At 37.4% G+C, this 22349-nt stretch overlaps 1 protein-coding gene across 1 annotated transcript; it reads right to left on the bottom strand.

Moving 5' to 3' along the window:
* Positions 1-3368: 3368 nt before the first annotated feature.
* alpl (alkaline phosphatase, biomineralization associated) lies at positions 3369-15450 on the bottom strand. Its single transcript, XM_057361926.1, has 12 exons — positions 15318-15450; positions 10932-11051; positions 10294-10413; positions 9683-9798; positions 8763-8937; positions 7531-7706; positions 7273-7413; positions 6829-6898; positions 6603-6737; positions 6334-6525; positions 6140-6259; positions 3369-5831 (listed from the first exon to the last, which is right to left on the bottom strand). Exons 2-12 carry the CDS (start codon positions 11002-11004, stop codon positions 5563-5565), a joined length of 1587 nt encoding a protein of 528 aa, XP_057217909.1. The 5' UTR covers positions 11005-11051; positions 15318-15450; the 3' UTR covers positions 3369-5562.
* Positions 15451-22349: the final 6899 nt, after the last annotated feature.

Here is a 22349-nt window from a genome sequence, read left to right as displayed (position 1 = left end):
ACTACTTAATGTGCACTGAATGAATATTGCATGAGTGTAAATAGATATTTAATGACAAAAGCCAAGTATTCAGATATTCAAAGAGATTACATATAGTGACCCTTCCTAATAAAAACAAATGAGAGCTTAAAGTATTGTGTACATTTGTTTTAGGGTGCAGACAACCAAAAAGGAAAATGACAGCATACTGTATATATACAGTATATATATATATAGCTGAATAAAATATATTTGCACATTCATTACCCTTAATCCACACATTTTCTGGAAAATAAATCTTGTGAACGCATTTGTTTAAAATATTTGATATGTTCTCTGACCTTTCCCTGCACTAGCTGGATCCGTCACCACTCCTTGTTCCAGGACATAATCATCACATCTAATCCAATCAAAAATAGACTAAATGATCTGTTGCCATTATGAAATCATGACATATGAACACAAAACTACTGTTTGATTTTGTTTTATAACGCAGTGCAACAAAGTCTATATTTAACAATCATTGAACGTACTGATTGATGGGCAGTACGCATTATTCTGGAGTACTGTACTGAGGACAGCTTTTGAATGCTGCAGTAATATTTTGTGTGAGAGGTCAGGATCCGAGTGATTGGGGGTTAAAGAAGGATATGGGTTTTAAACAAGGGAGCATTAGGATCTTGTTGCAGCCTCAGTGCTTCTTTTATGAGAGAAGCCAGTGGCTGTCATCATGGCCCTATGATCTGAGTTTGATCTGAGCGAGCAAGAGCCCATCTAAAGCCTCCTTCCCTCAATTATTCAGCCTGGTTATGCGTGCCTTATGGCAGGCATCTCAAGAAGAGAGATCATGAGTTCAGATCTGCAGAGGACATCCGACAGAAATGTTGCGTTAGAGAGGAGGGCAACAGGGCCTGCAGCTGGACGCATTGATCTCCATAAGCGCTGATTATTTGCCGTTAATGTCTAATGTGTAGTTCACAAAAGAAATTAGAGAAAGAAAGACATTATTGGAGACGATAAACTAAATTGATAGACAATTAGTTGTCAGAGGCAATTGTCCTTGTCGTGCTGCAGGGTAACTCAACTTCTCACGTTTGTCTTTTTCCAAATAACATTCTCAATAGTTTACAGTTTATATATAAGATAAATATAGTGCAAGGTTATGATAGTTTACTAATACTATTAAAACATTCAAATAAAACATCAGCCTAAACATTTGAAAAGCAGAAACTAAATGAAAATTTGAAATGTTACGGAAAAGACATATGAATATCACATGTGAAACGTGTGGTTTTGGAACATTTTTGTGTGAACATAGGGCTGTCAAACGATTAATACAAAATAAAAGTTTGTGTTTACATAATGTATGTCTGTGCACTGGGCATATTAATTTTGTATTTATAAAAACATACACATACATGCATACATTTAAGAAAAAATAATAAATGTTTTTGTAAATACATTTTTGTAAATACAAAATTTGTAAATATAAACAAAGACATGTAAATATTTCCTAAATATATATTAAAAATCTATGTTTATGTTTTTGTGTTTATATATACAAAATTAATATGCACAGTACACATACATATATTATGTAAACATAAACTTTTATTCTCTATGTGATTAATCGCGATCAATCGTTTGACAGCCCTATAATAAATACATTTAAACGGAAATTTACTAAAAATAGGCCAATAAAAATAAAGCTAATTCATAATATTAATAAAACAACGCTAAAACTGAAAACAAAAAATAACAATTTATAGTGCTTCGTATAGTGCAAAATCAAGAAGTAAAATTAAAAGATTAGAAAAAAGCATGAAAATAAAAATATAGTGTAAACAGATATTTACAAAAAATGTAAAGACTAAAAAGTAATATACTATAGCTACATATAAGTGAGACATCAACTCATGTTCTCTATGACTTTCCATTGTCTGTTGTTAGTGTATAATGGTGGTGGGTTTTAAAGGGGCGTGGTCAGATTTCTGCGCTTAACCCCTGATAAAATCACACATTAAAAATAAGCAGAGAGAGAAAGCCAGAGGCAGATAAGGCGAGTCACTGGTGCCATGCACTGGCAAGTTGTCAGGCGGTGCCCTCATTTCAAGCTCTGACAGATAAAGACTTCCTCTGAGGATGTCAATCACAACCGCTTCAAAGAGGCTTTCATGATACGGTCAAATTGTCTTCAGGGTCATCTGTAACTGCCTCTTGCTGAAGCGCTCTCGACTTATTGCTATTTTAGAGTAACGCGTTCTTCTTCACGCACGACGCGGGATACACCACCCTCCACACATCCCCCCACGCTGACTTCACAACTTATCAACACTTTCTGAAGGCCTGAAGGACACTAACTCTCTCAGTCTATGGAAATGAACGGCTCTGGCATTTGAATGTCAGGGTGATATAAGCAGCATTGGATGATGGATATAAAAACCAATAGCCTTGGAGATAGGAGATGGGGGATGGGTGTCCCTGGCAATTTGTAGTGTAATGCAAAATGGGTGGATGATGATAAATGAAAGGAAAGGGCGACAGGTATTAATGCAGAGGTCAGAAAAGTGAAAAGAAGATCAATTTGGGGACCGATGTATCCCTCTCCATTGAGGTGGTGTCTCGGGTGACATTTAATACGAATATCACATTCGCTCATTAAAGCAAACTGGCAAAAAAAAAATTTGGCTGGTGAGATCTTTTTCCCGTCGCACCCTGGGACTTTACTGAGAATGATCATTTGGCCGTGAAAGAAGGAAGAGAATGTGAACACATAAATGTGTATCATTTCTGATTCTTGCTTTCTCTACTTCATGATATTTTAAAGGCATAGTTCACCCACAATGAAAATTCTTTCACTTATTCGCTCACTCACCATCATGTTATAACTAACCTGTATGACTTTATTTTTTCCTGTGGAACACAAAAGAAAATATATTTAAGAATGTTGGTAAACAAACAACATGGTCCCCAATTAACTTCCATTGTATGGACACAAAACCACTGAGACATTTCTCATATCTTCTTTTTTGTTCCACAAAAGAAAGTGTCATATACAAGCTTTGAAAAAAATAAATTACAAAAATTATATTCGGGTGAACTGTCCCTTTAAGTCAACCAGCTTTACTCATATAAAAGGCTTAAACACTGTTTTTTAGAAACACACCAGAGCACTGTGGTTGAAAAGTGATAAAATAACCTCTACATGGCTGTGTAGTTTTGTAACATTCCTTTCTATATTATCAGCCAGTTTCTTATGTCGTAATGTCAACATGAGCCATATTCTTTTCCCACAATGCTCCTAGAGGGCCATTTATGCTGTCTGAGCTGTGTGTATTTTACTGTGTGTACTACAGTGAATGAAAAATGACACGTGCAACTGTTTCTCCCCACTCTCTCTTTCTCTTTATTGTGAATGGTTTCCTTATCTCGAGACTTGCAATGTCTGTTCTTTCAGCACGTTTCAATTCAGGTCCAAACGAAAAGAAATTCGGGTAAACAAAGTAAACAAACTACAACATAAAAACCACAGTGATTAGCATTGAATCGACTGAATTACATTCACTGAGAAGCTCATGGAACACTACAGATATAAACGCAACAATTGCACATACTCAACTGTAATTCGGACGATCAAGTAGGACACAGCACTTCCAAGAAGCAAGCACTTCCAATTTAAACATCAATAAAGATCATTTTAACTTTTCATACGGTGTAAAAAAAATGTGTATGCACTTGTAAAAGCAAACAGTCCTTCAAGAAAATAAAACATCTAAGTCTCGCTGGCCATGAATTGTTCTTCGTAGGGGAATAAAATGTACATTAAGGGGATAGTTCACCCAAAAATGAAAATTCTGTCATAAATGACTCACCCCTAAGTTGTTCCAAACCTGTATAAATGTATTTGTTCGGTTGTACACAAAGATATTTGCAAGAATGTTAGCAACTGACAGTTCTGGGGCATCATTGACTAGGAAAGACTAAAATGGTAGTCAAACAGTTTGCTTTCCTAAATTACTCAAAATATCTTTTGTGTTCAACAGAGCACATGCTGCAATCATTTTTCCAATTTATACAGGTTTGGAACAACTTAAGGGTGACTAAATTCAGACAGAATTTTCAATTTTGGGTGAACCGTGCCTGTGAAATAATGTCTGCCTGGGACTATTGGGGATTTCACTAGAGTAGAATATCACATAACAGTGAGGTAGATTTGCATTTAGGAAAAATACAAAAGATGCTAACTGATGGGTAACAATGTATAAAGGCAAGGTATTATGGGAATACAAGTGATTTCTGTGTTCAGTAACAAACACAGTCTGTGGCGCAAAGTGTTTACTTTTATTTAGTTATTTAATCATAGAAACAAAAGGCCAAGCTCACACTTTATAACTTTCAAGTAACAAAATCAATAGCCAGTTAGCACAGCGTTGTTTGGAATGCATCTTCTGGAAAGCATCCGATTTTAATGATCGAGTTCAGTCGTTTGATGAACATCTAAACAAATATGTGTATCATAAACTTTGCGAGAACATTCTAACATCCACCAGGGACCCATTTAAGAGACGTACTGCAGCTGAAACTAACAATTTACCAGTTAAAAACACGCACATCGAACGCAAAGCTACGTGAGCTACTAGGGTGTGACATTACACCTAACTTTTTCATGTTATACTGTCTTGATACAGCAGTGTGCATACTACCCAGAACAGATGAAGTGCACAAAGATGATCTTTGACATGCAGACGATCCAATTAAAATAAGCCCCTTTCATACATGCAATCTGCAATAAATTTTCCCTTTCCGGTAAATGTACCAACTGCAATTTACACATGAAAAAGATTTCCCCTTTTCCCCATTTTACTACCATTCACACATCAGTGCCAGATGCCAGTAATTCTCTGTAATGTGGAATGCATGCAGACGTGCAATCAGTAATGTTTTGGCTTTCCTGTAGCTCAGTGGTAAGAGCATTGCGTTAACAACGCAAGGTTGTGGGTTCGATCCCAGGGATTGCACATGCCTTTGTATAAATGTATAGGATAAAGCAATGTAAGTCGCTTTGGATAAAAGCGTCTGCCAAATGTGTAAATGTAAATGTAAAGCTGTTTAGAAAACAAGGTAACAAAAAAAAAACCTGGGGTTGTATGTGTGAAAGGGGCTGTTGAAACTTTGTTTTTAGCACTTCTTATATTGTTGCCTCCTGATGAATCATTTCACGGCTTTGCTAAGTAGCTTTGGATAAAAGCGTCTTCTAAATGCCAGAATGTGAAAATACCAGATGAATGTGAAATTGCTCACATGACTTTGCAAACCACGTCTCTACATTTAAAACTGTGTATTGTAAGATCGTAAAACTAAATGCCACATATGAAAATAGTTCACATTTTACTTTCGTTTCCCATTAAAATCTCAAAAAAAATCATATTACACGATTCATAATGCCCGAGCACTGGCCCCAATGTTTATAGACTGGTAAGAAATGTTTTGAAAACAAATCAAATATTATAAAACATGATAAACTCCATTTGAAGAAATCAGTTAGGATAATGGAATGGTGATAGATTAAAAAGAGAAAATGGGTCAACACAGAATCCAAGTTACTGTGAGAAGAACAGCCAGCATAGGCGAGATGTGTTTGAGAGATGGGGCAGAACCAGATTTTGTACGGCAGTGGTCTTTGTTTTGGCCAATGCAGGCTGCATATGCCATGACGTGAGGAATGTAATGCTGTTCCTGGACTCCATGAAGAAGATGAGCCATGGGACCTTTGGAGAAAATGGCTACGTCTTCACCTCCATGAGTCTCCATGCGCAAAGGAACGGCGGACTGCGCCTGATAGTTACTTTGCTCTAAGGGCAGAAGAAAGTCAATACTAGGATATATTATGCTGTATCGTATAGATTTAATTCACAAGTCAAAACAGCGACAGGGTAGCAACAAAGAAAGAGAGCGCTAAAGAGTAAATTGAATGCGCCTCATTCTAATATGTGCATGCCCTTACAGTATGCTATATGCTCCCCAAAGTATAAACATTTTAAAAGCAAAAACCAAACGAACAGAAAGTGGTCAACAGAAATCCAAGCATTCCAAGTAGCTAGAAAGAAACTCCAGAGGCAGAAAGCATGATAAGCGAAGCGACAAGCCAGCAATTACTTACTGTAGTCCACTGTTGAGACATTTTCTCTTACGCCATTAACCACCTTGAACCCAGGACCATTTCCATACAGAATGGATGTAAAGGGCTTCTGGTCAACATCGCTTACCATAGGCGCCAATCCTGCAAAAAAGTCATTTAAAGCTCTGAGTCTGGACCATAAACCCACAATTAAGCCTCCAGACTTCATTACCTACCGAAGATTGAGTTCCCTCGGAGCGTGTATCCTCCGAAACTGAAGACGTGAGAGTGATCGGCCGTGACTACGGTCATCGTTTCATAAACGCTGGTGAGGAGACCAGCTCGAGTGATGGCTCGGTCCATCTCCACAGCTTCATACAGTGCCTGCTTTGCTTTTCCCTCGTGGTGTCCGTGGTCAATTCGTCCACCTGTTAGAGGACCACACGGTCAGTTGTCATGCATGTGGCAAATGAAGATTAAATCTTGATTTATGCAACATTCATACCTTCCACAAGCAAGAAGAACCCCCGCTCATTTTTCTTGAGGATCTTGATGGCTATATCCACCATCTCGGTGAGTGAAGGGTCGGTTTCTTCGTTTCTCTCAAGTTCGTAGGCCATATCCGCTGGCTCAAACAAACCTGCAGTACAGTTTCAACATGACACATTCAAATACAAGTAAAACAAAACATCTGAAGACAGTAATTTGACCAGCATGTTTATAAAACCCACCTAACAGATAATCCACGTTATTTGGGTTGAGAGAAAGGAGTTTCTTCTTGTTCCAAACATATTCTCCTTTCTGTTTAGACAAATGAAAAGAAAAGGCCCTCTGTTTATTTCTTCATTTTTTGTTAACAACAGAAAAACCACCGGACATTGCTTTGTTATGATTCATCATGAATCCAAGTAATGCGGTCTCAAAACAAGTACACATTTTCTTTATTTGTTATCAACTGCGCAGCTGTAAAGCTTGCTGGGGGGATTGGATCAGGTACAGTGAGGTCAATAAACAAGGCATCATATCATCAAATATACTAGTACCAGAGGCATGCAAACACAGAGAGAAAATGAAAAAAGTGATTTGTCAGCACAGGCGTAATATAGAAGCGTTTGTGTAGAGTGGAATTGAATGTGACATTGTAAGCGAGAAGATGGAACGCTTTCATCCTTCACCTTATCCTTCACTCTGTCAGTCCATTCCTCCACAAGGTTTCTGCCGTCTTTGCGTGTACCGTTGTGTTTCTTCTCAGCCGGGTACTCCATGTCTGGTGTGTTTTTGGGGTACATGCTTTTCCGTCCACCTCCCATAATCACCTGCCAAACCAAAACAGGAGGTGTTCCAAATTAGAAAAAAAATCCTGTATGGAACACTTTCATTTACAAGGTTGCACTCGGCAAACAAAAAATAACAACCATTAATTAACAACTTGCGTTTATGTCTGGGATGTTTTCGAAAAGTTGTCTGGCGATATCTTTGCAGCCGCTCTGCACTGCCTCAGGTGGCATGTCCCCATCTGAATACCAGTCACGATCTACACAGTGGGCATATGCTGCGCTGGGTGTGGCGTGATTCACGCGTGTTGTTGTTACAATTCCCACTGATTTACCTGGGGAAACACATAAAAGTACACGTAAAAACTGTTAATTGTTCCTTTTGGGACGAAATCACACTGTCTTACACACAATAAGGTAAGATTTGTTGATCTGGATCAGGACTCGGTTATCCTTACCTGGGTGCAAGGTTAGGAAGGAGGATAACCCGGGGGAATATGGTAAAACTTGTCATAAAATGTTTTTGCCAAATATAATGTTATTTATCTATCATCACAAAATAAAAAAACTTTAAGAATTTGTATTAACATATATTAAAAAATTGCAACACATTTTAGTCAGAGACATAAACATATTTCATGTAAATGTATTTATTACTAGCATTTTTTATTTTAAAATCATTTTATTTTTTATTTCAAATCTAAAAATATTTTTTATTATTAGATTGTTTTTAATTATTTAATTTTTTTATTATAAAAAAGTATCAAATGTATTCAATGTATAAATAATACATGCTAATTTAATTATTATTTAATGAATTAATATCGATTTAGTTATTCTTATTTATTAATAAAATAAAATAAATACAAATTAATAAATATATTAACAAGGACAGCACTCTGACAATGACTGGACGTTTTGGTCTTTTAAAAACTTCCAGCTGGAATCATAAAAGGTTTATGGACGTCAAGTCGTCCATCCTTACAGACCTGTTACAAATTCCACTTGACTGCATTCATTCACCTCTAACTTCAGCTGAGCACCTCCATCTTCTAAAACGCACCATTTGTTTTTATTTTCTATAAGAGAATAAAATATGAGGAAGCTGTTCGCCTGTCTCATCATTCAAACTGTCACTCTCAATTTATTCCTGTTCTTCAGATAAGGCTGTGTTTCTCTACTTTTCTCAATACTTTATCCGCTAAACCCGTTTCTTTTTTCACTGGGTCACCTTTGTTTCTCTCATGCAAAAACAAGTTAATAAATTCTTAACGGAAAAAAGTTTGCCCAGAGACAAATATCCCATCTATATTCTAACTGCCATGGACCAAGGCAGAAAGTCGAGGTACGGATGAGATATACACCCGTCGCGTGTGAGGATGTCAGCTCACCTGCATCTTTGGCCCATTTGAGAATAGAGGTGACCTCGTTCCCCCGAGTGGTGTTACACTGAGATCTCACAGATGCTGCGCTCACTCCAACCGTGCCCTCATTGGCCTTGACGCCGCACATGAACGCCGTGGCGGTGCCTGCACTGTCTGGTACTTGAGCGTTGGTGTTATACGTCTGAAAGAAAATGTGTTATTAAAATGATTTCCTCAATTACGCAGCCTCATGTTATTCTAAACATGTATGACTTTCGTTCTACTGCAGAACACAAAAGAAGATATTTTGAAGAATGTTGGTAACCAAACAACATTGATCCTCATTGTATGGACACAAAACCACGGAGGCATTTCTCAAAATATTTTCTTTTATGTTCCACAGAAGAAAGAGTCATATACAGGTTTTGAACGACATGAGGATAAATAAATGATGAAAGAATTGTTATTTTTGGGTGAACTATCCCTTTACTATGGCAAGTTTAGCCAAAACCTAGTCCCATGACCGTTGGCTAAACGTCTGATGCATAAGGCACACTTTTCTGGAAACACTTCAGCATGTTCGAAGTCGTCATCTGATTGGTTGAATTTCACAGGATTTCCGGGAGACGTTTACAACGGTTAATTCATCAAGAACGACTAAACGCTTAATTCTTAAAAGTATGCGAGGTTCACGGCATAAACTTATAATCGTTTTGTTGCAAACTACAAGACAATAATTGACTACCTTTCAGGTAATCATTTTTATAATGCCTCACAGATCAGTGAAGTGTTTAACTATGACAATCGTGACCCCAGAACTGTGGTTGCTAGAGGAATTAAACTATGTTTTGAATCCGTTCCTGTGGCTCTGGGCAGACTGTTGTGCGGATGCATGGATTATGGACACAAAAGAAAGGCATGATGGGATTACAGCATGTGGGATGTACCTTAGAGAGGGCAACATAGGGAAATTTATCCATCTCCAGTTGAGTTTCCTCACCGCTCTGGCCATTCAGTTGACCCTTTAAAATCCGTGCTGCTGTCACTGTTGGAACACCCATTCCTACAGTACACAAAACCGAGAGTGGCATGTTTGAGACGTATTTCATCAACATTATGTTTTACTTAAATGTATTGAGTCACAGTCTGCATGTACCACCAAACCTCAGGTCTTAAAAGTCCAGTGTATGAAATGTAGCGGTATATAGGTGTTCTATTGGAGGACCTATAGCCAGTTCTTGGCCACCATTGATTACCACAGTAGGAAAAAATGCAATGGTAGTCAAAAGTGCCCCAGAACTGTTTGCTTTCCTACATTCTTCAAAATATCTTCTTTTGTGTTCAACAGAACAAAGAAATGTACAAAAAATCCTACTATGGTAGTCAATGGTGGCCAAGAACTGTTTGCTAACAAGCATTCTTCCAAATATATTTCTCTGTGTTCATCAGAACAAAGACATTTATACAGATTTGGAACAACTCGTTTCTTTAACGTAGTGTCTGTGCTGAAACCAGAAATATCTTGTTAAAGACCCACACAGAACATGCCAAGACCTACCATCACCAAGAAACAGGATGAGATTCTTAGCAACGTTCTTGTTGAGCTCTTGGAGGGTCAAGGCGTTTTTCAGCGTACGCTGGGCCCATTCTTTCCAGAAAACAGGGTTCTTCTCTTGCTCTACAAGGCGTAGGAAAACATAATTACACTTTTGTCCACATGTTATGACACAAAGGCAGCAAAGACACTCCTGGTAACCAAGATAATGATGACCTTAGAGTGAAGTCTCCATTTAGAGATTATGAGCATGTAATCTCTGCCGTCATTACTGGGACAGCATTGTGGATAACAAAACAACGATGTTCAGTGAAATAGTCAGTACAACTAAATTGTTTTAAAATCTCCTTCAACTCACAATCAGAATAGACATATTTGAGGCCACCTGATTCAAAGGTTCAATCTTCTTATAAAAGCTAACATAGATTTCAAATGAGTTTATTTCTATTCACTAGGTCAAAAAAGAGGGTTAGCTTTTTACTGGCCTGAGATGTGCGGTATATTATTTATGATGCATATCATTTCAAATTATATTAAAAAAATCTTTGTCATGAAACTGAGAAAACTCTCAGGTCTCCATGCATATGTAACCCATTGAAATGGTAAGCTTCTCAATGCATATACAAACGGCATAAACTGACCTGGAAACCCCGAGCCTTCCCACAACAGGCAACCTAGGATAAGGAGTACTGCAACCTTCATTGTATTGTTCATCTGCAGGAAAACTCTCACGTTCCAGGGCAGTCAGACGGTTCTAAAATCTGCAATGAGAAAAGATAGGAAAAGCTGTAAAGTTTAGCTTCCTTTTCTTTATTATAGATAAAGTTTCATGTGTTTCGATGTAAAATAACCATTTTCCCTAATACTATTTTGCAGACGTAAATAATGTGTTTGATGATATCCATCGTAAGATGCGATCTATTCAGACATAACCGTCCCTACACATCATTCTCTTCCGAGGCTTTATCTTTCACAGTAAGAGCTTCAGAAGGTGTAACGATCATTCAGAATACTATTCAGTGAATTTCTGTATGAAGCTTGGAACATAATTGCCATTATTGTTCCCCCTTCAAAATGGCCTTCAAAGGCACTGTGCATCCTATGCAAAAGCAGCTAGAAGTGTACGTCGCTAAAATTTCATCACTGTAAACCATTTGGTGTCACATTTGCACTTTGCACATTAATTCACCCAGCTAACTACAAGTTTACACCTGAAAACGTGGTACGACTGCATTAGTATTAAACCACAGTCTTTCTACTTTTTAGTCAAGGTCACTTTAATGGGATTGAGTGCCAATGCACACGGTGCTTTAATAGGCATGACAAAGCTGATTAACTGGACACTTCTGTTCAGAGGCACAGACCGCACGGTTTCGCACACACGACTCCTATGGAGATTTTAGTCATTGTGCAGAAAACATCAGTCATCAAAGCATCAAAGACATGTGCTTTATCAATCTATGCATTGCTCACATTGCAGCCTTGAGGACTTAATATCTGCATTTGCAAAACCAGATAAGGGACCAGATGCTGGTCATGTAATGCAATGAAATATTTATATCTGATTAAATGCTGAATGAATGCGTGGTTAGTGTTTTATCACGTCTTGTACTTCCCACGCAGTTTTGAAGTGAGATACTCCAAGAAACGAAAACGACAACTCTTTAATATGATGGTTGTTTCTCTTTTTGAAAAACACCTCCAGTAGTTTCAGAGGTTCAGATTTGCAAACTGTACCAAAGTCTGCAATCAACAGTCATTCATTTTAATATGAACTCAAACATTTATCCAATTCTACCCCGAGAACTACCCGAGATATGCAATCCAGATTCATTTTACAGCTCTGTACTTATCATGTCACCCATTTATAGTTACATAAACCATAAATCTTGTGAGTTCCAAAACAGTAAAAAATGTCCACTTGTATAAATTTCCCACAACATGAATTTCCCAATTTACATTGCTAAGATATTTGTATTGCACTTTGTTTAATCTAATCTAAGATACCCATTCTAAGAGTTCTGCTGTGACTATGAGACTTTTACCATGACTTGAGGCCTAGCCGAAAGCTGTGTCAAAAATGCAATGGGGCTCCAACAGGCAGTATTCTTGAAGCTATTCTGCAGGTAAAGAAACACAGCAGTGCCAAAACACAAAGGAAAAGCAAACAGGTGAAGAAAGCCGTCAACAAAACCCAAACCCCTTCCCGATTCATGGCATCAGAACACAACTGTCAGTTTCAGAGAAGGAAACGCAGGTAACCAGCGATCTTTGTTGTCGTCTGAGACACACTGGACCCGAGTGAGACCTACTCCCCAGGCAGAGGGTGTACATCCTCAAACAGATTAGGATTAAGATTATTACTGACAATCTTTGTTCACGCCCCCCTAAAAAGAGATTGACTGCATTTAGCTTGAAATGTTTTTTTGTTCTATGTTAAAACATTTTCTCCTGTGCCAGTTTAATTAGCAGAGATAACTATAACTATATTAATTGTTTGAAAATAATCATTATTTTTTGCATTTCACACATATTTCCTTTTACAAAAGAAACAGGGTGAATTCAGACTGATTGGCACTTTTTGCCAATTCTCAATGTCAAAAAAACGACCCAATTAACCTGAATTCACCCTATTTGAAATGAATAAAAAACAATAGCTGGGCAATTCCAACGTTATGGACGTGACATTTTGCGTTATGGACGTGACATGAAAATGATCAGAGAATGAATTTGTTACAAATATATTGAACCATCTGTTTATATTTTACTAAACCCTTGTTGATAGAGTCTAAACATAAAAAAAATGTCAGTCTATGAACAAATTTTCTAGTTTAAAAAAGGGAAATAAACATGCGTTATGGATGTGACAAAAAAGGACGCGTTTTTTGGGAGATGACAAACTTTGTAGGATTTCTGTGAAATAAAATGCACAATCCTAAAGCAATAATACTCAATTAATGGAGAAGGGATGCCTCTTTATAGAACATAAAATAGTTATTTTAATTTTCATGTGTCCATTTATGAGGAATATGAAGCGTTATGGATGTGACAATCCTGAAAATGTCATAACTGACTATGAAAAAACATGCACTAAAAATAAAACAAATGCTTTACAAATTTGAAGAGAGACCTCACATGGGTATTTGAACCACCAAATGTTAATATATGTGCTGTTACCAAAGTAAAAACCATTGGTAAAAACTTTTTTTTCACGGAATTGCCCAGCTTCTGGATGTGGAGTGGCATCCTGTTTTTGCACAAGAAATCCTTTTCCTGTATAGTCACGTGTGCTTGTGTGGATGCAATTCTACAGTTCTCATAAACGGGAAAATTAGATCTTAATTAATATTCTGTGACTGAAAGTTGTTAGTATAACATGTTGACCATATTATATAAATTTATATTTCATGGGTTTGCATTCTGTTCAGGATGCAGCATGTGTTTGGCCACTACAACACAAAAAGTTAAATGATTCTATTTGGACTAATTCGTTTTTCTGAGCAACAAAACCATTTCAGAAAGATTTTAAACGTCACATTCTTGAGTCCACAAAACCTGATGCTACTCTGAGCATTATAATTCTGCTGTTGTTACACCGAAAACTACTTTACTATTGTTGCATACAAATCAGTTGGTCGCATGATCAACAAAAGGCTCACAAACACAGTATGTCTGGGAAGCACTTAGCAAGTTGTAAAAAGAAAACTTCATCTCCCTTTTTTTTTTCTTTTTTTTGCACACAGATTAACGGTAAGTGTCTGTGTGGTGTGTTGTGTCTGAAGGAATGACAAAAAAAAAGGTAAAAGGAGGTATAATTTTAAAATAAATGGAAATAAAACACTTTGGATTTGGCGAACAGAAAGAGAGAGAGAGAGAGAGAGAGAGAGAGAGAGAGAGAGAGAGAGAGAGACTGTGTTCAGACAAACTCTTCCATTACACAAACTAGTGTAAAACATTATTATTAAACCATATCTCATTTTACACAAAAGTGTAAATAAAATGACCATGTGATAAACATGCTGTATGGGTAATATGAAGTTTAACTGTTTATTTTTAGTTAGCATCATATATGTGATATCACCACACATCCTGTGTTCATACATCTTGTTTCCAGTAACAAAACACGTTATTTATTACATCATGACATCATAATACTTCATACTGATTGTGTGGTTATCCAACTGCTTTTTAAAATAAATGTGTATTGGATTATGTATAGTATGCCTAAATGATATATGACCTGACATACTCTAGCCCTCTCTTGCTTTCTGTCCTCATAAATAATTTATATTTTATCAACTCTATTATTGTCTACCGACTGTATGTGTATATAGACAATATTCTGCTTTGATATCCCTTGCAAAAAATAACTAGGGACAAAAACTATACAAGTTAAACCATGGTAGCCACAAATTACTATGTTTATTATGATAGACGTGGTTAAGGAATCTCAGTATCTATTAATAAATACAATGCCACTATTTCAGTTCAGTCTATAATGTTACATGATATGTATTTGGAAGAGAGTCTGTGCGCTCAAAACTTTTTTCATTGTTGTTAATGTGTTCCCTGACTCGAACTCATGACCTTCACGTTGCTAGAACAATGCTCTAACTACTGAAATATATGAACGCATGTAGCTGTATATACATATATTTCCAATTACACATATAGGCTTTTTAAATCACACTAAGTCAGACAAAAAAGACAGGTAAGGAAAAGCATCAACATCCTTCCCAAGTAAATGCATTTCTCTGTTTATGCTTCATGACTATGAAGTTGGTCGCGTGCGTCCCGTTATCCAGATGAAAACCGGAGGTCATTGCAAACCATGTGCAACTTGTTGGACTGCAGTGACTTCAGAGCTCAAATGTGATATCGGCACGCACAACTCTTCAACTCCTCTAGGTCTCGCTATTAAAACTCTAGTCACATTACGGTGTGTATCAACAGAAGCATTCTTGGAGCCCCTCTATTCAGAGCTCCCCCAGATACATACACTAGAAGTGAGAATAATGCACACTTACCCCTGTGCGGTGTGAGCCGTGCACCTCAGCGATTCCAGCAATACAGATTCTCGTGTTTTCCTCTCGTTGGGCTTTTATAACGGACGGTATATCATGAGCCAGCCCAGGAGAGAGAGAGTGAGGAGCAAGCGACCCCCCGGTTTGTAGTCAGTCCACTATTAATAATGCTGCTATCTGAGGCGAGAGCTCCTCCTGTTGATAGGAGTCGTTTGAGTCCCATCCCATTGACTTTGACACAAATAACTTTGTGGGGGAAATATATTGTAAATAAAATATTTGTTTTAATCTTTACATATTTTATTTATATATTTATTTTATATTTTTTGGGGTAGCTTAATGTTTTTAATAATATTTCTGCTGCATACGGATCGTTTGTTTTTCAAGTGCATTTAATAATCATATCAATACGGCATTGTTGACTGTAATGTTAATAAAATGTTAATGCTTTTTCGCCATTACAATTTCTTCCTACATTTTCTTTCGCAATTAAGTTACATTTTCTTCCTGCGAATCACGAACAACCGAATTAGGAACAAATAAGAACAACAAATCAGAAAACTAATAACTCAAGAAGGTTAACGTGCAGTCAAAAAAATAAAATAAATAAAATAAAACACAGTCAAGCAAACATACAATTTGACATGTATGCAACAGATTCTCATGTGTCCCATTACTTAAAATATATTACAAGATTTTCCCTTTGGCAACAAAGTCACAATAAGGTGACTATAACAACTCGACTGATAAACGATGCCTCGACAGATAAACGCCTCGAAAATAATAGCCTACAAGTGTTCCGGGTTTACGTGCTTCTACTGCGTACGTACATTCAATAATGTTTTCACTTACCCAAACTATTTTTTACAGTAGCGTTGTTAACCACCACGCAAACCACGCAAATGCGTAGGGCCCCGCAAGCTTGGGGGCCTCCTAGTGGCTACAAACGGTAAAATCATTTGACGCTTGATTTAGACACTCGGACTTCAGTAAAGCGGTGCTCAAAAACGAAAGAAAGCAAAAGAAAATAAATCTAATACTAATGTTACGAATATAGCAAAACAATGTTGTGAAAAGAAGCATGAAGAAAAGAAGAATCTTGCACCTTTTACTTTCTTATACTGTAGCTAAATGCATTCTGTATTATTCTGAATAAAACAAAGGACACTTTTTCATCCCAAAACCAAGAACGTTTATTCTTATAACAACTGTAGAGAATTTTGTGCTGTTAGTGGTTCAACGTAAAATAAATCCAGTTTATATTTGTATGTATATATGTCTCATTAATTCCATGTACTCAATACTGCTGTGCAATTCAAACAAAAATGTTAGGCAATGTGTGGGGGGCCTCAGGTCCTGACTTTGCTTAGGGCCCCCAAAATGATAAACACGCCCATGATTTTATCATCTGTGATAAAATTGAAATAATTTCAATCATATGTGTACTGTATTCTATTGTGTCTCTGTGTACTGTTGTTGCTGTTTCTGTGTACTGGATGCTCCTGTCACCAAAACAAATTCCTTGTATGTGCAAACATACTTGGAAATAAAGCTCTTTCTGATTCTGATTTTATATTATCTCTCACTGCAAACAAATGTACATAATAGAAATTCAGACCAGATTGCCGCAAGGTGTCACTATAAACTAAACAATGCATTTTATGGCCCATCAGAAACAATCCGCCGTTTTGCTAATCGGCCATTGGCCTGCTAGGGGCATTTTGCCATCTAATTTGAAATTGTGAAGATCATCCAAATAAACCAGTTAATACCTTTTACGTTATATTTAAAATACATTGGCGTTAAAATACTGTAAGGTTGACATCACATTTTACGTGATCGATGACAGGCCTCACAAGAATGTTGAAAATAGGGTTGCCAACTGTCCCGTGTCAGCCGGGACATCCCGTGTATTGAGCCTGCCTGATGTGTCCCGTAGGTGACTTCCCATGTCCCGTTTGACTGCTCCGCTGATCTAACCACTGATTGAAGCAGCAGCAGCACGTAATGTGATCACGACACTTGAATGATATACCGACACCTGTCATCTAATCACATGTAAATGCGGCTTTTTGTTTCTGAATGTCACTCACAAGCTCCCTCACACACACTCGCACGCAAGCACACACAGAAGGCGCACAAAGCAGTGTTGCGGTATTTATCAAATTTCTTGACAGAAAAGCGCATAGCAACATGAATGTTGTTTGTCTGTGCATATGCACATAGTTTGTTAACCAGACGGAAGCGTAGCCAACTATTTTATTCATTTATGTCTGAAAACAAAAACGGTAGATAGGCTAAATGAGAATGAGAGGCTTTATTGTGCATTTAGTTGTGTTAAAATATTAAAACACTGTACAGTAATTGTATGTAACCGTTTAGAGATTAAACGCAAATACGACGCAATGATGTCATGCATAGGCTACGGGTCAAATTTTGTCCCGTAACAAACATAACAGAGCTTCTACCACACTACAACCCATCACGCTCTCTAAAATCTCAAAACTGCAGATTTTTGCTAACACCTACTAAATCCATCATAGGTGCTAGAGCTTTCTCATACGTAGCACCTAAACTCTGGAATAGCCTTCCCGATACTATTCGAGGGTCAGACACACTCTCCCAATTTAAATCTAGATTAAAGACACATCTTTTCAGCCAAGCATTCACTTAATGCAAAATATGCTAAATAAACACACCATGCACTGTGCTGTGTTTGACCTTTATTGTGTTTTTCAGTTTTTCTTATTTTCTCCTGTAAAGCTGCTTTGGAACAATGCACATTGTGAAAAGCGCTATATAAATAAAATTGAGTTGAATCAAACAAAACGCCTTGAACTATCTGCATACCGCGCTGTATCAGTAATGTGTTGTTATCAAAGACCCGCCCACAGCTATACTACAATTGGTCAGAAGTTGAACGTGTGCTCCTCCTTTAAAATGTGATTGGTTGACATACGTTACTATTATAACCCAAGCTGCATCTCGCAGTTAAACAGATAGCCTTCTGTTCATGTGAGTCAACAAGGGAATGCTGGCGTTATGTTCGTTAAATATTAAGAAATGTAATTATAAAACAGACTACACAAGAAAAAAGTAATGGTAAGAAATTCAACTATTATTTGTTTGTGAAAATAACCCACTTGTTGATGTGTTTTTCATTGTTGAACTAGCCTAAAAGCAGCTGGGAGTAAAGCAATCTGATTAATATACATGACATATGAACAGTAGATGTAAAAAACTTAATATATTTGCAGGTACACATCAAAGTGATTAGTCCTTATGTCTCTATATCAACATGTTTAGACTGGTTATTCAGAGAATGAGCACATAAATTAATCTACTAAAATAGCATTACAAATCAATATATACATAGTTTTGTGCCTATTTGAAACATATTCAGAATGACTCCCTGTTGTCTTTGTCCCTATGAGAAAGTGGCTAATGGTCCCGTTTGTTCGAATACTTTGGTACTTAGGCACATGAAACTGTGAGGTTCATTGGTTAGAACATAGGTTACTTATTATCTAGAATTCATTGAAATTGTTTCCATAAGGAAATAGAATCCCAGCTGTACATGCTGACTAACAACAACGCAGGAAACAGAACTGCTTGTGACTTCTTCAGTTATGCATAATCTAATAAAATATTGAATCAGTACAATGATCATGTTGATAGAAGGACTGTCACATCAGATTTTCACTTCACGATTATTGTAGCCATGATAACAAATCACGATATTGTAGCAGGGTGGAAGGATAACTCGACAAGGAGAGCTCAGTAAACAATCCCCGAAGGGTGGATTTATTCACACAACACCAGCAAACGTGAAAACCCAAACAAAAGTCCCAGTGGTGGCCGGCTTCCTCTCGGTGTGGTGCTCTCTCCAATATCCCCTGCGGGGTGTCCATGCGGTGCTCGTGGCGGCGTTGATCGGGTCACACACTGCTTTCTATGGGAAGAGGAAAAATCACAGCGTTAGTTTCGGCTCCTTCCTGGAGAGGGTTCTCCTCTCTTCTGGCGAGCTCGAGCTGATCGCTTGCAGCTGTGCCCGATCAGCCCGAGATGAGGGAAGACAGGTGCTCCTCGTGCGTTTCCAGGGCAACGCTGATATGCGCTCGGGACGCTCGTCACAATATATATATTGAATTTTTTTGTATAACGCTATCCGTTAAATTTCTTTAATTTGGTTGATTTTGTGTTTTTGGCCAACGAATCATATTCAACATATGAGTGAAGGTAGGCGGAAAAAGAGCTTGTCATCATCTTCAAGCTAAGCTTTTTTGTATAGAATTAACATGATATTGCTAATCAGGGTTTTGAATATCATTCAAGTTATTGTCGATACTTACTGTCACACCCCCAGTTGATACATATTGCTTTTGCTTAATATGCGTATGAGCAACTGCTTATGTTTGGCGAAATGTATTATGTAAACAGAAATGAGCCATGAAACATTTATTGTATTGAATTTAATTGTGTACTTTCAGGCTTAAAGAATAGGTCTTTTACAGGCTATAAAATGCTGTTTGCTGCTGTTTAAATGATAGCATAATTGAAAGAAATCCTTGTTTTATAGTTCTTAATGTATAGACCATTTTAGAAGATGTATACAATACTGGTCCAGAAGCAGTTCCTATTTCAGTTTTTATTTATTTACGATTTTATTTTATTTCATATATATGATAAAGTAATGTAATTAGGATATTTGTTTGACATTTTGATTCAGTTCTAAATGTTCTGTTGTTTGTATTTTGCTCTAACGTTTGTTTAATGTGTGTTTGTTTAAACTGAAACAGGAAGTGCTTCTGGAGTTGTGTACATCTTGCAAAATGCTCTATATTCACAAATAGTCAATGCAGAATGTCTGCTAATGAACCCTACACAGTTTCCTCAGGATACAGTTTTCAAACGTCTTTATTTCCAATGTAATTGTAGAGATAGGCTGCTGTGCAGGGATCTTTGACGTCAGAAGCTGTGACCTTTCTCATTATCACAAGACTTCATGTTGTCATGTGTTCCAGAGCACAGGGCTGCATGTTGCTGTTGGTCTTCTCCAGATTTCCTGAATCTAAATCTTGTGTCTGATGTGATATGAAATATCAGTACTCCGTTCACAACTATATATGATTGAATGACATTTGAAATATGGGTGTTGTGCTAGTTTACCTTTTAAAATGGGCGACTCTTGCATGACTCCCCATCAGCTAAGCGAATGTGGCAAGACATTCTTATTTATTTCACGGCTGTTCATTAAAAAAGTGCATTTATTTAGCATCCGTCATCAGTGCACATTTTAGTTGCAGTGGTTAGCATTTATAAAATGAGAGTTACAATTTATGATCATTTTAAAAGATTCAAAGCTCTAACTAATGACTTTTGTAAGTACAAATATTCCACCTAGTCAAATAGTTTTTGTAGTCTCTATTAATGAGGTCATAAAAGCTGCACACAAATATTTACACAAAAGTTATGTAAATGCATTTGGTGGAGGTGTAGATGGAGTATGTCACGAGTATGCCCTGCATGGCACACTGCCGCACATGTCAACGTGCCCAAAGTATTTTGTGTCAATAACGGTGTACTTTCTCTCACACACACACTCAGTCATACCCACACTGACAAACAAATACTTCAGTCATACCAGGGAAACGCTTTCGTGCTTAAAACAATTGAATGGTTCACAGGACTAGTGTTACATTTCTGACTCATAACTGTGGTTTACGACCTTGCTGAAAGACACATTTGAGATTCAGCCCAAGAATCTCGGCATGTTTTGGATTCTGTCTGCAACACTGTGCTGGGTTCAACTTCCTTGTTTCCAGACTTCACTCATCATGAGCATGGGAAATACAGGATTAATCCCAGTTCAGCTTTACCCAAATGTTAAAGTAGGATAGGCTTTGGAAAAAGGCTTCGTAAATCCTTCCTCACTGTCGATAGCATCACTGTTCAGGCTTTTCTGTACACCTGCAAGCCGCTACGATTTGTGATCGCCAGATGGTTAAAACGCCCCACTCGCCAAAGTTCAGACAGGATACATGTGGGTCTCAAAGGCAGGTTTCAGCCAAAACATTCAATGAGTCATACCATTGGGGAGCAATGTGAAGGAAAGTGTATAATGTATAATACATTATTTGATCTTCCTTTTTTTGGTATTTGATCAACATTGATCAAGGCTTTGATGCTGATGTTTTTATCCTAATTTATTTTAAATATTCCAAGTAAGTATCCAAGTGCAAAATAACTTCTGTCAAGTGCATAGTTTAAAAAAACGCCACAAAATAGGCTTCGACTTAAAGGGATACTTCACCCAAAAATGAAAATTCGATCATCATTTACTCACCTTCGAGTTGTTCCAAATCTGTATAAATTTCTATGTTCTGATGAACACAGAGAAATATATTTGGAAGAATGCTTATAAGCAAACAGATCTTGCCCCCCATTGACTCCACACATATTCTCTGCATGCCAAAGAGACTTGTGCTTCCTGTGGAGCCGAAAGAATTTCATCCCTTTCTGTCCATACTTCCCTCATCTGCTACTGTCCCTCCCTGTTGGGTCACTGAATGACAGGGCTTTACCCCTCAGGTTGTGAGAAGTGAATCCGGCCAGTTTAGTGCAGCTCTGGGTGTGAATCTGTGTGGATTGGTTGTTTAAAAGTTATTTTATCACATTTCTTTGGTGTTGGAGCAGGTATGAAGTCAATTCAATGCCACATATATTAGCAAAAGAAGTTTTGCAAAAGAAAAAAAATATATATATATATTAGGGCTGTCAACGTTAACGCGTTAACGCATGCGATTCATTTTTTCAAATTAACGCGTGAGAAAATATTTATCGCAATTAACGCAGCATCCGTTTGTTTTGACATCCTTTGTCTAGCGTTACATTATGTAATCACGCTCTTATTCGTGTACAGGCTTTTAAACCACTTAAGCGCAATTTGAAACAGTTGCTTTGAGGCGTTCAATGAAGATAGACAGCTTCTAAACTGTGGGACGCGGCAAAACGCAACGAGAGGTCCAGTCTGGT

Source organism: Triplophysa rosa, linkage group LG20, assembly GCF_024868665.1.
Source record: "Triplophysa rosa linkage group LG20, Trosa_1v2, whole genome shotgun sequence".
NCBI classification, from domain to species: Eukaryota; Metazoa; Chordata; class Actinopteri; order Cypriniformes; family Nemacheilidae; genus Triplophysa; species Triplophysa rosa.
Note: the sequence above shows the minus strand (reverse complement) of the source record. Positions and strands in the feature narration are given on the sequence as shown.